Source organism: Periplaneta americana, chromosome 5, assembly GCF_040183065.1.
Source record: "Periplaneta americana isolate PAMFEO1 chromosome 5, P.americana_PAMFEO1_priV1, whole genome shotgun sequence".
Classification (NCBI taxonomy): Eukaryota; Metazoa; Arthropoda; class Insecta; order Blattodea; family Blattidae; genus Periplaneta; species Periplaneta americana.
In genome coordinates this window covers 126,130,024-126,145,859 of record NC_091121.1, presented here as the reverse complement: position 1 = coordinate 126,145,859, position 15,836 = coordinate 126,130,024, and the positions used below count along the sequence as shown (strand labels likewise).

Here is a 15,836-nt window from a genome sequence, read left to right as displayed (position 1 = left end):
CATATTTTATGTATTTCTGAACACTGGTTAAATCGTGAAGAACTGTCTTTAGTGAATATTCCTGGTTTTGTCTTGGCTGACAGTTTTTGTAGACCTCTATCAAAACAATATGGTGGTTCTGCTATTTTTGTGCAAGAAGGTCTTAATTTTGATAGTGTAATTAATCTTTCATCGGTGATTAAATCTTATTTATTTGAAGTATGTTCTACATTCATTTCTACTATGAACTTATTGTGTGTGGCTTTTTATAAAGTTCCTGATTGTAATAGGACTGATTTTAATATATTTTATAATAGTTTGAATGATCTTCTGGAATCAATTTTTAAAATTGATAAAAATATTAATATTGTATTAGCTGGGGATTTTAATATTGATTTTCTTTCAACTGATAATCAGGATGCTAAAGATATTATTAATTTATTTATAAGTTTTGGTGTTAGACTTACTATCTTTGAACCAACTCGTCCTGGTAATAATGGAAATATAGGTAAGACTTACTATGAACCAATTCGTCCTGGTAATAATGGAAATATAGGTACATGTATAGATAATGTTGTTACCAATGTTGATGATAATCTTTGTACAGCAGGTGTTCTTCCTACTATATTCTCTGATCATGAGGCGATATGCTTTAAAATACATAGTACTCATAAAATTTTACCTGATAATACTATAATGTATTCTAATCCTGTACGTGTTTTTAATGACTTAAGTATATCTTATTTTGTTTATTTACTTATGAATTAAAATTGGTTTAATATATATACTTTGGATAATATTAATGATAAAGTTAATTATTTTATTTCACTTTTCATTGAAGTAATAAACAAAGCTTTTCCCTTTCTCGATAATACAATCGTGCCTAATAAGAGGAAATATAATTATAAAAAGTGGTATACTAATGAGCTACATAATCGTAAACAGAGATGTCTATTATTTTATGACTTATATGTTTATCAAGGTATTGATGAGTTTAAAGATATCTATCATGAAACTAAAAAATTATATAAAAGAAATTTAAGGTGTACAAAAATTAATTACTTTTCAAATTTAATTAATGCTTCTAATAATAAAACCAAAATGACTTGGTCAATTATTTCTAGTCTTACAAACAGCCAGTCTAAATCTAAAGTTTCTTCATCAGATATTGATGCTGACCAATTTAATAATTTTTTAATTGATAATGTTAATTTCATTGCTAATAACCTCACAAAAAATCACCAAGCTCAAGATTTTTTAGTTAATAGAGTTAAACCTATTCAGACATTTGCTTTTAAACATTTTGGTGTTGATGAAATTTATGATGTTATTTTAGGTATGAACAATAGCTCGTCTTGATGTGTATGGCATTCATTCTAAAATCATGAAGATTGCTTCGGTCTACATTATTGAGCCTCTTGCCCATATTTTTAATTGTTGTTTAGACTCTGGAGTTTTTCCTGATTCTTTTAGGTTTGTTAAGGTAATTCCTATTGAAAATGGTTATCATATTAGTAGTAGTTTTTATGATTTCTCAAAGGCTTTCGACACAGTTTCTCATGAAACTCTTTTACTTAAGCTTAAATATTATGGTTTTAATGGTCTTAGTGTAAAATTTTTAGTGTCTTATTTGAATGATAGGCATCAATCTGTTTTGGCAAATGGTAAAAGGTCACAGTATCAGATATTAAAACATGGTGTGCCTCAAGGCTCAATTTTGGGACCTTTATTGTTTATTATTTATGTTAATGATCTTCCCGACTATATTAGGGGTGGATGTTCTGAGTCTTTCATGTTTGTGGATGATTTAGTCGTTAATATTATTCATAAAAATAGTGACATATTGTCTATGGAACTTACTGATGTATCAAGTAGGGTTGTTGATTGGTGTAGTGCGAATAACCATATGATTAATTCTAACAAAACTGTTAAATTAAACTTTGGTATTAATCGTCTTATTACTGTTAGTAATACTGCTGTTAGGTTTCTGGGCATCTTTCTTGAGCCTAGAATGGGATGGAAAACTCATGTTGACTATGTTGCTAAGAAAATAAGTATGTTAAGGTTGTTAAGGAATAATTTATCTAACAAGGTATTGTTTACAATTTTTCATAGCCATATACAAAGTCATTTAAATTGTGGTATTATTCTTTGGGGTCACCATACTTCTGCTCAAGCTCTTTTCATATTACAAAAGAAGGCTTTAAGATTAATTTATGCAGTATCAAATACGACTTATTGTAAACCTCTTTTTATAAGGTCACAAATTTTGACATTGCCGTCTATGTATGTATTGGCCTGTCTCCTTTACATTCGGAATAACATTAATAATTACATCAGCGAATAGGGATTATAAAGAATGAACACTTCGCGTCGGTACCTTTGATGTAGCCAGACTGATTTCAATGACCTTCAAACCAGCTAAAGTGTGAGATTCTACTTTCTCCTTAGAGTTGGAGCGGACATCACACCAGCTAGCAGTCGACGCAGTGGAAATATAACACATACAATTAATACATCTAGGTACATTATGTACTCAAATAAAATAAATTGGATCCATAAAATAATAAATCCTTCATTGACTGTAATGTCTAGACTCTAGAGTTCCTTTATAATGAGAGTTAAGACGTTGACCCCAACAACAATTAAAATATGTAATGATTTGATAGCGCTGAAAATGGAAAAACAAAACTCTTACGAGAAGTAAAACCATATAGCTATATTATATTATTATACAAATATTAAACGAATTCGATACTTAATTTTATAATGTATTATATTATTTTATAATATAATGTATTATATCTGAAATATAAAATATTATTATTACAACTAGTTTGTCACTGAGAAATAAGGAAAAGCTGTTAACTTGAATTTATTTGAAGCAAAGCGTTACTGGATTATGCAATAAGGTAGGCGATGTTTGGATCCTGTGCCTCAACTCTATTCTCAATTATCATCTTAGCGTATGCTCGATTACACTACCTCTAGCGCTTGAAAGTGGAACTAACCGCTGGCGCACAGAGAAACAAAACACAGGAAAATTCGCTCAGTGTCCATTCTTTATAATCCCTATTCGCTGATTATACAGCATGTACTTCTGTTCATAAATATTCTACAAGAAATAATACAAATTTATATATTGACAAATGTAAATACAGTATTACTCAAAACAGTTTTCTATTCTTTGCTTTTAAATTATTTAATAGTCTACCTGTTGATATAAGGAATCTTCCATTCCGAGTGTTTAGGACACGAATTAGGACTATATTATTGGCAAATCCATTGTATGATGTCGATGAGTTTTTTAATATTCATGTATCTTAATTTGTATCCATTGTATGATATCATGTATTTTAAATTGTATATGACGATGCCATACATGTTTCACATGTTTTTGCAAGCAAATCTATCTGTCTGTCTGTCTGTCTGTCTGTCTGTCTGTCTGTCTGTCTGTCTGTCTGTCTATCTATCTATCTATCTATCTATCTATCTATCTATCTATCTATCTATCTATCTATCTATCTATCTATCTATCTATCTATCTACCTACCTACCTACCTACCTACCTACCTACCTACCTACCTACCTACCTACCTACCTATCTATACCATGACTTTTAAAAAAGCTTTCAATTCATACAACATAAATGATGTATCCCTGTCTGAATGAATTAAGATGTTACAGTTGTTTTTGCTCACCTGCTAAATCAACATGGGGAAACCAATCACAAACCCCGCATCTACAATAATCAGAATTATTAGCCTTAGAATCTAAAGGGTTTGATGAGCGTCAATGAACTTCATCAGTGCTTTCAAGAATGTTTGTGCTGAGCATGTGGGCTCCAATGCATTTCCAGCTGAATATAAGAAATTAATGGAAGTTTAATAGCATCAATAATCACAAAGATGGATTAGGAAAAGTATGTCTCATACTTTGTCCAATGCATAACCATAGTGCAAGCAGGTAATGTTTTGCAGCTTCGAAATGCTACTTCTATAAAGAAATGTCTGCATCAATAATAAAGTAGCAACCATAAAAAATTGGAATCTAGACTCAAAATAAGTTACAGCAGTAATATTTTTAATGACTGTCGCATATTTAAAAGAAATGTCTGCATTCTGGGCTACCTATTTACGCCCCCTTACCTTCACTTTCCTTAAAAAGTTAAAAATATGTGCTTCAATTGTTGTTGTTTAGTCAATTGTCCGAAGACAGGTTTGAACCTCATAAGTGACATCAATAAGGTATCACTCTTGAGGCAATTAAACTAAGAGATAGGGTACGGCCACATGAGCTACATTTGTAGCAAGTTTTCTGCTACAAATGTAGCTGCCGTAATTGTCGCAAAATGGGTGGCCACACGGGCGCTACAATTACTGCTAGTTTCTGCGTTAAATGTCGCTACATGTGGCCACATGACATGCCACATGTAGCGACAATTGTAGCTAGTTCTTTTGCGTTTTGCAGCACTCAGCAGTAGTGTAGTGGAAGCTTTCTTCCGAGATGGAGTATGAAGCCAAAGTTGCTTTGTGCGTGTTGTTAGTGTACATTATTATGGTCACACACAATTGTAATGCGCATGAGAAGAAAACTTATAGCAGTGCCATAAAGTTAACTTTTATTCCTGCGTCGATTTTATAAGAGGCAATATTGTTCGTCAGTAACAAACGGAAGTACAGTGTGGGTGAAGGGTTTGTTGAAAGGCTGTATGAAGACCTAATTTCTCGTGGTTCTGTAGAAGGGTCATTGGGATTGTACGACAGATTAGACATGCTCTTCCCTTGTCAATACACGAATTTCTGAAGCATCTCCAAGTAAAAAGGAGCTTTAAACATGACCCAAAAACACAACTCAAAGAGGCAATCTGTTTGTAACATATTTGAGAGATCTGTCTTCTAAAAGAATTGTGTTTTTTTTACCAAATGAAGTCACTGTGAAGGGTTTACTGGAACACTATTGTACAGATTTTATTATTGAAGGAAACCTTTGGTTGAAAATGAAAGGAAAAAAAAATTTGTGTACTCTCAAAGAACAGTATTTTGAAAAGTAAACACATCTATCATAAAAGTTATCTTTTTCTTGGTTTTGCAGAATTATTATTGGACGTTGCGGCAATTTAAACTTGACCCTTATATCCAAAAATACAACTCAAAGTGGAAATGTCTTTATAACACAATAATAATTTTATAAACAATACTGATTTGTGAGGTCTGTCCTGCAAAAGAATTGTACGTTTTTTTACCAAACAAAATTGCTGTGAAGGGTTTGCTAGAACGCTTTTGTATACATTTTATTATTGAAGAATTCTTTAGGTCGAAATTGAAAGAAGGAAAATGTATGTACTTTTTAAAGAAAGATATTTTGAAGAGAGTTAAAACATAGGGCAACTTAGCTGGACTATACATAAGCGAAGCAATATTTATTCCAATTTAAATCTTGCGTACACCACTTTTAACACTTGAATATAATTAATTGATGAACTAGTGGACTTACTCATGTTAAATATGTACTATTTGTCCGGCTTACAGCTGTTTCAGCTATTTATTGGCACCGTACTGTTAGTAAAAAAAATATGTCATATATATTGGCATCGTATTATTATAAATCTGTCATGATAATAATTTCCCAACTAAAAGTCAATCTCTCTCTCTACTTCACTCCCTCATAAACACAAGTTGATTCTGTTGTTATGATTACATATACATACTGAGAATTTCAACCACTAAAAAAACGGGGTTTCCTTCAAATTTGAGAATGCCTTTCTCCCATTGTACATCTTATCCAATAGAAAACAGAGTTTACGTTTTCTTAAACATGATAGATCATGTTTCTCAGATTATTAAATTTCGGGGGAGGGGGAAACTGAAAGGTGAATCTTAGGGTATGTTGCAGTCTCATGTCTCATGAAGTTTTGACAAACAAAAGATATTCTAATGCTATAAGATAAGCGGGGTGGTACAAATTGCGATATCTTATAGCTAATTCGAGAAACAAATTTCACTGTACTCATCAATGTCACTTGTTTTATTTTTGAATACATTAACTTAGGCCTGAATAAAATGCCAAGGTGTTGTATGCCTGGCTGCAAATTCAATTACCAGAAGAGAACTTAGTGGCAATATTTACTTTTCCTTCTGGTGAAGTAATAAAAAACAGGAGTAAGATTGGCTTACGCATGTATCCATACGCATTTGTAAATTTACATTGCACTAAATTATTGTAATTCTCTACTGTAAAATGATTAACTTTGATTTGTTATTTCACTGTTTTTAAAGTCTTAATCTGTGTGTCCTTTACATGACATTTGAGTTTCGCTTTCTATCTCATTCCTAAAAAATTAAAGCATGGGCAATCATTTTACACGGTTGTTTGTACTTTTATTACAATTTTTTTTTTTGTTTTCTTTTGCATGATATTTATTCTTTATTTATTGTCAGTTAGTAGATAAAAGTCTTTTATTTGTATATTCTTTGACTCGCTGAGTCTCCTTTGGGAATTACTAAAGTGGAAATAAATATTAATATAAATTTAAGTTTAAAAATATGGATTTCATAATAAGAAATTCTCAGTAACTAACAACAATGTTAATTCATTTAAAGTGGAAAATTATTGGTCACGAACAGGCCTAACATGTCAGATGCTTGTCCCTAAGTTTTATTTTATTATTACTATAATTATTCGTTGTTTCTAAAATTAATTTTTTCTAATAAAGGATTGTTAATACGTGCGGGTAGTCTACTGAGAGGGAATTTTTGTAGAGTAACTTTACAGCATATTTAAATAACTTGGAAGTTTTTCGTTGAATAAAGAGACACACGAATATCACTTTATTAATGACTTTATCGCTGATTATTGCTTGCTATTATTATTATTATTATTATTATTGTAAAATTAAGAAATGCATATAAAAAAGTTTATACAGGTTTTTCTACGTATGATTTAAAAACTTAAAATGCCAGATTGTGCCGTGTTTGGATTCAACAATTATGCGAAGAAAACCAAAGGCAGAGAAGTCAAATACTTCCAGGTTACAAGAAATGATGACCTGGCTACAATATGTAAATGAAATGACAAACATACTGACACACCGCACATCGCAGCGACATTTGTAGCTGCACGTGTAGCCACCCATGTCGCTATGTGTGGCCACCCAACAGCAGTAAATGTTGCAGAAAAAATGGACCCAGACCCATTTGAGTTGCGACACGACCTTGGGATGTGCCAAACTTGCTACATTTACTGCTCCGTGTGACCGCTTCCATTTAATTCAATGCAATCTATAATTCCAGCTACATTTGTCGCAGAAAACTTCCTACAAATGTAGCTCGTGTGGCCATACCCATAATGGGGCAGTTCCTTTCTCCCTGTGCTTCAATTAACATTTCAAATTAATATTTTTAACGAATTTTCCTACTTTAACTTTAACTTTTGTAGTATTCTATATTTCAGACTCATAAAAAAAAAGGTAAAGGTATCCCCGTAACATGCCATGAAGGCACTTGGGGGGCATGGAGGTAGAGCCCCATGCTTTCCATGACCTTGGCACTAGAATGAGGTGGTGTGGTCGGCACCACGCTCTGACTGCCTTTTACCCCCCGGGAAAGACCCGGTACTCTATTTTATAGGAGGCTGAGTGAACCTCGGGGCCATTCTGAAAGTTTGGCAACGAGAAAAAAATCCTGTCACCACCTGGGATCGAACCCCGGACCTTCCAGTCCGTAATAAATGTGATAAAAAGTCGAACTTCCTCATGGCATATCGTTGATTCTGGAATCCCACAGGGATCTGTTCTACCACCACTACTATTCACTATTCAGGTAAATGACATCCTCTCGACTCTACAGCACTGTAAGCATCACCTCTACGCAGACGATTTACAAATCTATAACCATACAACCACTGACTCACTCAATGACGCAATACAAAATCTTAACGAGGACCTTGAATCTATATCTGCATGGGCCAGAAAGTTTGGTTTGACTCTCAATCCAAGAAAATCACAAGCAATCCTAGTGGGACATCAACGTCTATTATGGAATATTACTCCTGCTCTTCCAGTCAAGTTAAATTACACAATAATCCCTTTTGCTTCCTGTGTTAAAAACCTTGGAGTTTACTTTGATAAGCATTTAAACTGGAATAACCAAGTAACCCATACTACCAAAAAAGTGCTTTCCATACTACATTCCTTAAACAGCATTCGAAAATTCCTTCCACTATCACTCAAGAAAATACTAGTGGAAACACTAGTAATGCCCCACTTCGATTATTGTGATTTTCTACTGACTGACCTCAATGTCAACCAGTCGCAAAAATTACGTGTTCATAATTCTTGTGTTCGCTTCGTCTGCGATGTCTGTCGTGCTGACCACGTTACCCCATCCTTCCAAACTCTAAACTGGCTACGGCTTAACGAACGTAGAAATTTTCATTCTCTTGTTCTCCTTTTCCAAGTCCTTCACACTTCTACACCTACCTACCTTGCCTCCCGTTTCAGTTACCTGTCATCATATCACAATCTCTTCACACGCACGCAAAATAGCAGCATACTAGCCATATCAACACATAAGACATCATTGTATTCATCATCATACACAATCTCACTCTCGCACTTGTGGAATACCCTACCCAGTGACATCAGAGACTGTCGGAATTTAGTAACGTTCAAAAGCAAGCTTATTAAGTATTTTCTTACTGCGTAGAGTAGGTTTAATTTTTACTTAATCAATAAAAGAAATGCTTCTCTCTTCTTAACTTTTACAATAAACTGTCTAGCTTTTATTAATCAGTTAATCTTTTAGTACGTTGATTTTTATTGTATTTGTAAATTTAATATTAATTATAATTGTAATTGTATTCTTAATATTGTAGTTGTAATCCCCTGGTAGAGGGGAAGAGAAGGCCTGATGGCCTTATCCCTACCAGGTTAAATAAATAAATAAATTTCTAAAGAAATAATTCTTACCTTATAATGGGTTGGGTCACAAAGAATGATGATTTCAAAGCTCTGTCCTCGCTGTATTGGCATATGACCATGATTCTCCTCTGGACCCCAACTCATATTCTGTAATGAGTTCCTTGTGACATGGTTTTCATTGAACCGAGGGGAAACATGTAATGCGATATCATCTCTAGGTGATGTGTTTGGTCCACACTGAAGATTTATAGCAAACCTAAAACAATTAACAATGTTCTATGTGAAGACGCACTCCTAAAATAATATTCCATATAACTTCAGTATGAAGGAATTAATGATAGTGATGAAGTGAAAAGGATGTTTCAACAATTTAGAAAAAAATCTTCTTTTCTGAATTTTCCTGCGTGAGGGCACAGTAAATGGGAAATGTAATTAAGATAAACTGTTTGTGAGGCTACTATCACAATTAATTTGTCGGTATATTTTTCAAACACCCTGTATATATATTTTACTTGGTGATTTAACGAGGCTGCATCAATTAATTAGTTATTTGCATCAATAAAATCAGTGATAGCAAAAGGATATATGGGGAGATGAAACCGAAGATAACCTGACATTTGTTTTACTCTCAAAACCTTGAAATAAAATGTCCTTTATTCAACATGATCATCATCGAACTCAATATATTCTCCCTGTGACATGTTAGACGCTCAGTTGTTATATTGCAGTCTCTCTTGTGCAGATGCAAGAATTACTGCATGGCAATATTTATTTCGTTAAAAGGGTGAAATCTTCAGCTTTCAAAAAGCTCCTTTTCTTTCTAAAGAGCAAAAATCGTTGAAAACTATGTATAGCAGATTAAAATTTTGACTGTGACAGTAAGCTGTAGTAAATTTTTCCTAGAGTTCTCTCATTCAAGGTCAGAGTTCTTTTACATACAATAACTCTATTACACACGATCCTTGCCCTTGCGTTTTAACTCACCAAACTTAAAACAAATGACAAACATGGTAACACTTTCACTGAGGATCACGATTATTGCAGGTCATAAGGTCAACACTGTGTATGTTTCTCTGTTGAACTTTGCATAGCCTGGTCACTTTTACACATGACAACCCTACATCACTTATATTCTCGAAATGTTTCTAACAAATCAACAATAAGAACATTCTATTTCCTGGAATAACCTAAGGATAATGTAAAAAAAAACAATAATAAGTTTAAACAACGTATTAGTAACAACTAGCAGTAATAAATACCTATTTGCAGATGGCAAGATTGTTCCTTGAACTCGCACCATTTTTCCAGGATGGAAGCCACCATCAATGACCCCAATATAAGGGGCAATCTAAAAACAAGTTATTGTACATGAAATAACGAACTTGTTTAAATTCAGATAATAATAATAATAATAATAATAATAATAATAATAATAATAATAATATCATCATTATCAATTGAAAATTATAATTTCTGTATGCATTTCCAGCTTAAATAAGCCAAGTATATTTCAATATTGATAACAAATTTAATGTCATTCGATGTTAATAATAAACTGCTTTTTTTGTACTCCAGCATTATAAAGTGTCTTTATCGTTAGTGAAAATCGTGCATAATATGTCAGATTATCATACCAGAGCTGTAAAATACTACCACACTAACTAAAATGTCATGACTTCTATTATGAAGGAATAACTTGTGCCATAAAGTTATTATGAAACAAACTGCCATGCTACGAGGGAGAGTAAAAAAGTAACCTTAATAATAGTTTTATTAACTGAATACGTACAATAACACTAAAACACTTCATCACTTTTCAATATAGTCCCCACTATGTTCAATGCAAGTGCTCCTGTTATACAGATGTTATATATATATATATATATATATATATATATATTTTGTAACTTTGAATTCAAACAACAATGTGGTTTTTACTTCTAAACTTTAATAACACACGCATCAACAATGGGTATTCCACTCAACACAGCAACACAATATTCGTTACTGCACTTCACAGACGACAATGACAACTCACGCGGATTATTGAGAAGAACAATGTACTCCTAATCTCAACTAATGTTCACAAAGCACTATGTACAACAAAACTGTCAGTTCTCAGTTCGTTTGCCTTGGCTAGTTCTTCTAGCTCGCTCACTCAAGTTCATGGTGCACTTCGAACCCAAGACTTTCAGCTAAAGTTCACTGCACTGCGAACCCAAGACTCCCGGACGCGTTGCTTCCGCCTGGACGCTGCCACAGTTACTCAAGTTCACGGCACGTAGAATCTAAGACTTCCGGACGCGTTGCTTCCGCCTGGATGCTGCTGATTCACAAACTGAACTGGCTGTCCAAACTAAACTGACTTGACAGACGCGAAGGCTGCTCGCTTTTATTTATTAAGTCACACATTCTTGAATATAGTACTTCACGTAGCTACTACGGATGTCGAGAGGATTGCGCTTCTGGAGACTTCTCCGGCTTTCTCCGCTCAGTCGCAGTTGCTTTTCTTCCCCCTCTCTGCCGCGGCCCAGCGTCTCGTTATTTTCCCTCTCCTCTCCACTGCCTGCCTTCCCGCGTGCCCTCCTTTCTGCCGGACTCGAGCTCGACTCCCAAGGCAGCGAGAACTTTCCAGCACGGTTGCCACTATATATATATATATATATATCACTACGTTCAATGCAAGTGCTCCTATTACACAGATGTTATTTATATATATATATATATATATATATATATATATATATATATATATATATATATATCGAGTGTTTCAGATCATCCATATCAGTCTTTTTTCTCGAAAACTATTTGATACTGGTTGTTCATAAAAAAATGTTGATATCCAAAATCTATGTAAAGAATAGATTGGTGGAAGTACTATTTCCCGTAACAAACCCAAAGTGGTTGACCTGTGGCCAACTACGAAATTTCAAATGAGAATATGGGTCATTGAAGGTACCATTGGAAACTACTTTTAAAAAGAAATAACTTTTACTGAAACTTTTTTTTCTTTTATTGTTTACTCATAAAGCAACAAAAATGGTATCTTCTGAGAAATGCTGTATGTTGTTTATTTACATTCAATCTTCATAGCAAGTGTTCAAAATGTACGCCATCCTGTGCTAAACAATGTTCTGATCACCTCCTAACATCCGTGACTGCACTTTAGCACACATGAGAGACCCACAGGCTTCTTTAATTCTTTGTTTCATGTCTTCTCTAGCTGTTGGACGCACCTGATAGAACATGTCTTTAATTCTCTCCCACAAGAAGAAGTCATATGGAGCAAAGTCAGGAGATCAGGCTGGCCAAGCTACTGGTCCTCCTCGTCCATCCACCATAGGGGAAATAACTGGTTAATAACTTGTTCGTCGAGCCCTACTTAAAAAGTGAGCCATACAGCCATCCTGCTAATGCCACATCATTAACTGAAGCACAAGGGGACATCACGAAGCAACTGGTGCATAATGTTTCAGAGGAAGCGTGCATTCTACCATTCAAGTTGTCCTCAAAAAAATATGGTCCTATCATGGTGTCTGAGGAGGCCACACTATGTGTTGAGGCTCCACACATGCTGGTAATCCACTTCATGTAGCCAGTGTGAATCAACCGGAGACCAGTAATGGGCATTGTAAAGATTCACCTGATCATTACTTTTGAAAGTTGCCTCATTAGTCCACAGAATTCTGAGTTCAAAATCACAGTCCGTATTTAGAAACGAGTAGCAGAAATCAACGGGAGTCTGGAAGTCATGACCCCCAAAGTTCCTGATGGAGATGAATATGGTATGAATGAAATTTGTTGTCTTTCAGAATTCTAAACACTGTATTATGGTGCAATTCTGAGTCACAGGCAAGTCTTCTTGTGCGACCAACAACTAGAGAAGACATGAAACAAAGAATTAGATAAGCCTGTGGGTCTCTGAGCTGTGCTGAAGTGCAATCAGGGATGTTAGGAGGTGATCAGAACATTGTTTAGCACAAGGTGGCGTAGATTTTGAACACTTACTATGAAGGGTGTATGTACATAAACAACAAACAGCAATTCTCAGAAGATACCATCTTTGTTACTTTGTGAGTAAACAATAAAAGAAAAAAGTTTCAGTAAAAGTTGTTTCTTTTTAAAAGTAGTTTCCAATGGTACCTTCAATGACTCATGTTCTCATTTGAAATTTCGAAGTTGGCCATGGGAAGTGGTACTACCACCAAAAGATTCTTTACATAAGTTTTGATTATCAAATTTTTTTATGAACCACCAGTATCACATAGTTTTCAAGAAAAAAGGCTGAAACACCTGGTGTATATATCTGTGCGTGCGTGTGTGTATGTGTGTGTGTGATATATTAAGTTACTTTTTGACTCATCCTCATATAATATCCAAACATTTTACTTCATGGAACATTATATCATATAATGTATTCATGGTACATTATATCATATAAAGTACTGTGAAGTAAAATGTTTGGACTTCACGAATAAAAACAGGATATTCATGTGGTTGATAGAGGACGACATCGGAAATGAAATAATAGACAAACAAGTAATACTAAACAGATGGACGAAACGTGTAGAAGAGTTATATGAGACAAAGAATCATCCAGATGACTCAGCTATAGAAGACGAAGTCGCGGTATTAAAAGACGAAAAAGAGTTTTCTATTTTAAGGGAAGAAGTTTAACTAGCGCTTAAGGAAATGAAGAATGGAAAAGCAACATGAGTTGATGGAATCCCCATTGAATTAGTGAAATGCTTGGGTGAAGACAAGAAGGAAATTCTATCATTATGCAACGAAATACAGGGTGTTTGAGGACGAATAGTAAATATTTTAGGAGGTGGTAGTATAGACAAATTTGAATAAAAAATTCCATATAAAATGTGTTCAATTTTTATTGGATACAGAGATACAATTGTTAGAATGTAACCCAAGAAGGTGTTAAGCAAAGGCAAATGATTACGTTCAATGCATTTCGTTTCGTGTGTTGCTACTCCAGTTGCTATGGGCTTATTTATCGATTGTCATTTTTGTTCTGAAGGTCAAGTTATGAAGTTGTGCTTCAGTTTACATAATTTAATTTTTCAACTGTGATTGTGATTTGTTGGCCAATTCTACTGTATCATTTAAGCATGCCACATGTATTTACAAATGCTGAGTATGCCGATATGGTATTTGTGTATGGGTTTTGTATTGGAAATGCTGTTGCTGCTTGCAGAGAATATGGCAGACAATTTCCTAACTGCAGAGTTCCAGATTCAAGAGCATTTACTTGTGTTTTCACTAAACTGTGTGAGACTGGTGCAGTGTCCAGCAGTCATATTTCATCTGGACGTGTAAATGAATAGAATGTGGACGAAGTAGAAGACATTATTCAGTTGGTAGAACATAGTCCTGCAACAACCACACGCAGATTTCTGCATATATTGGTGTTCCACATACAAGAGTATGGCAAACATTATGTATGCATGGGCTCTATCCTTATCATTTACAGCAGATCCAACACCTTTGAGCAGGAGATGAAGGTAGATGATTGGAATTTTGTCATTGGCTACTTGTAAATCGCCGAGTAATCCCATTCTTACTCTTCTATGATGAAGCCACTTTCACTTGTGACGGTATCAATAACACCCGTAACTCACATCAGTGGTCCAAAGAAAACCCACATGCCATTGTGGAGACACATTTCAAGAACCCTTCTCTGTAAATGTGTGGTGTGGTATGAGAGACAATAAGTTGGTTGGGTTTGTTATGTTACTGCATTGTCTTACAGGGCCCAGTTATCCAGACTTTCTTCAAAACAATGTTCCTTTGGCTACAAGGATGGGTATGTTCTTCCAGCATGACGGAGCCCCTGCACATTCTAGTCGTCAGATGACACATCATCTAAACCTAACATTCCTCGGAAGATGGATCGGCAGATATGGTCACGTTTCTTGGCCACCAAGATCCCCAGGCCTTACCCCTTTAGATTTTTGCCTGTGGGATGGTTGAAAGGCGAAGTCTACAAAGACAAAAGTAAATATAAGAGCCGATTTAATCATCTGGATTATGAATAATGCTGCCCTCATAAAAGACGATCTCAGAAGAGCTACACATAATGTTGCAATCAAGAGAAGTCGAAAGTGCACTGAAGTCGGTGGTGGAATTTATGAAAATCAACTTTGAATGTAATCATTACCTTTGCTTAACACCTTCTTGGATTACATTCTAACAGTTGTATCTCTGTACCCAATAAAAATTTGACACATGTTATATGGAATTTTCTAACAGCTCTATCTCTGTACTCAATAAAAATTGAACACATTTTATATGGAATTTTTATTCGAATTCGTCTATATTACCATCTCCTAAAATATTTACTATTCCTCCTGAAACACCCTGTATATGAAAAAAAAAAAAAAGGCGAAAGGCCTGAAGATTTTACGGAGACAATGTTGCTTCCAACACTGAAGAAAAATAATGCCAAGAAATGTAATGAGTTAAGAACTATCAGCCTGATATCGCACCCGGTGAAGATTCTCTTGCAGATACTGAATCGATGATCATATTCTAAAAAGGAAGGACAGTTGGAAGAAAAGCAGTTTGGCTTCAGGAAGGGGAAAGGTGCGAGAGATGCAACTGGAGTGCTATGAACAATCGGGAAAAGATACCTAAAGAAGAATAAAGAAGTGTATGTAGTATTTGTGGAGTTAGAAAAGGCTTTTGACAGAGTGGACTGGAATAAACTGATGGGGATCCTAAAGAAAAGAGGTGTGGACTGGAAAGAGAGAAGGTTGTTCTTTATATGAAATGAGTCAAAGTCAGGATAGGAGAAGAAATGTCAGAAGGAAGTGAAATAGGGAGAGGAGTATGTCAAGGGTGCCCTTTATCATCTATACTGTTCAACATCTACTTGGATAATTTAGTGAAGAACTGTTTTCAGAACATGGGAAATGATAAT

General features: G+C 34.7%; 1 protein-coding gene across 7 annotated transcripts in view; it reads right to left on the bottom strand.

Moving 5' to 3' along the window:
- LOC138700161 (galectin-4-like) overlaps positions 1-15,836 on the bottom strand; it is an 85,954-nt gene that overhangs the window by 49,608 nt on the left and 20,510 nt on the right. For all 7 annotated transcript variants that reach the window (XM_069826570.1, XM_069826574.1, XM_069826571.1 and 4 more), the window contains 2 exons: positions 10,159-10,247; positions 8,948-9,155 (listed from right to left, as the gene is read on the bottom strand). In XM_069826570.1, coding sequence (XP_069682671.1) covers positions 8,948-9,155; positions 10,159-10,247 — 297 coding nt within the window. The remainder of the gene's footprint in view (positions 1-8,947; positions 9,156-10,158; positions 10,248-15,836) is intronic.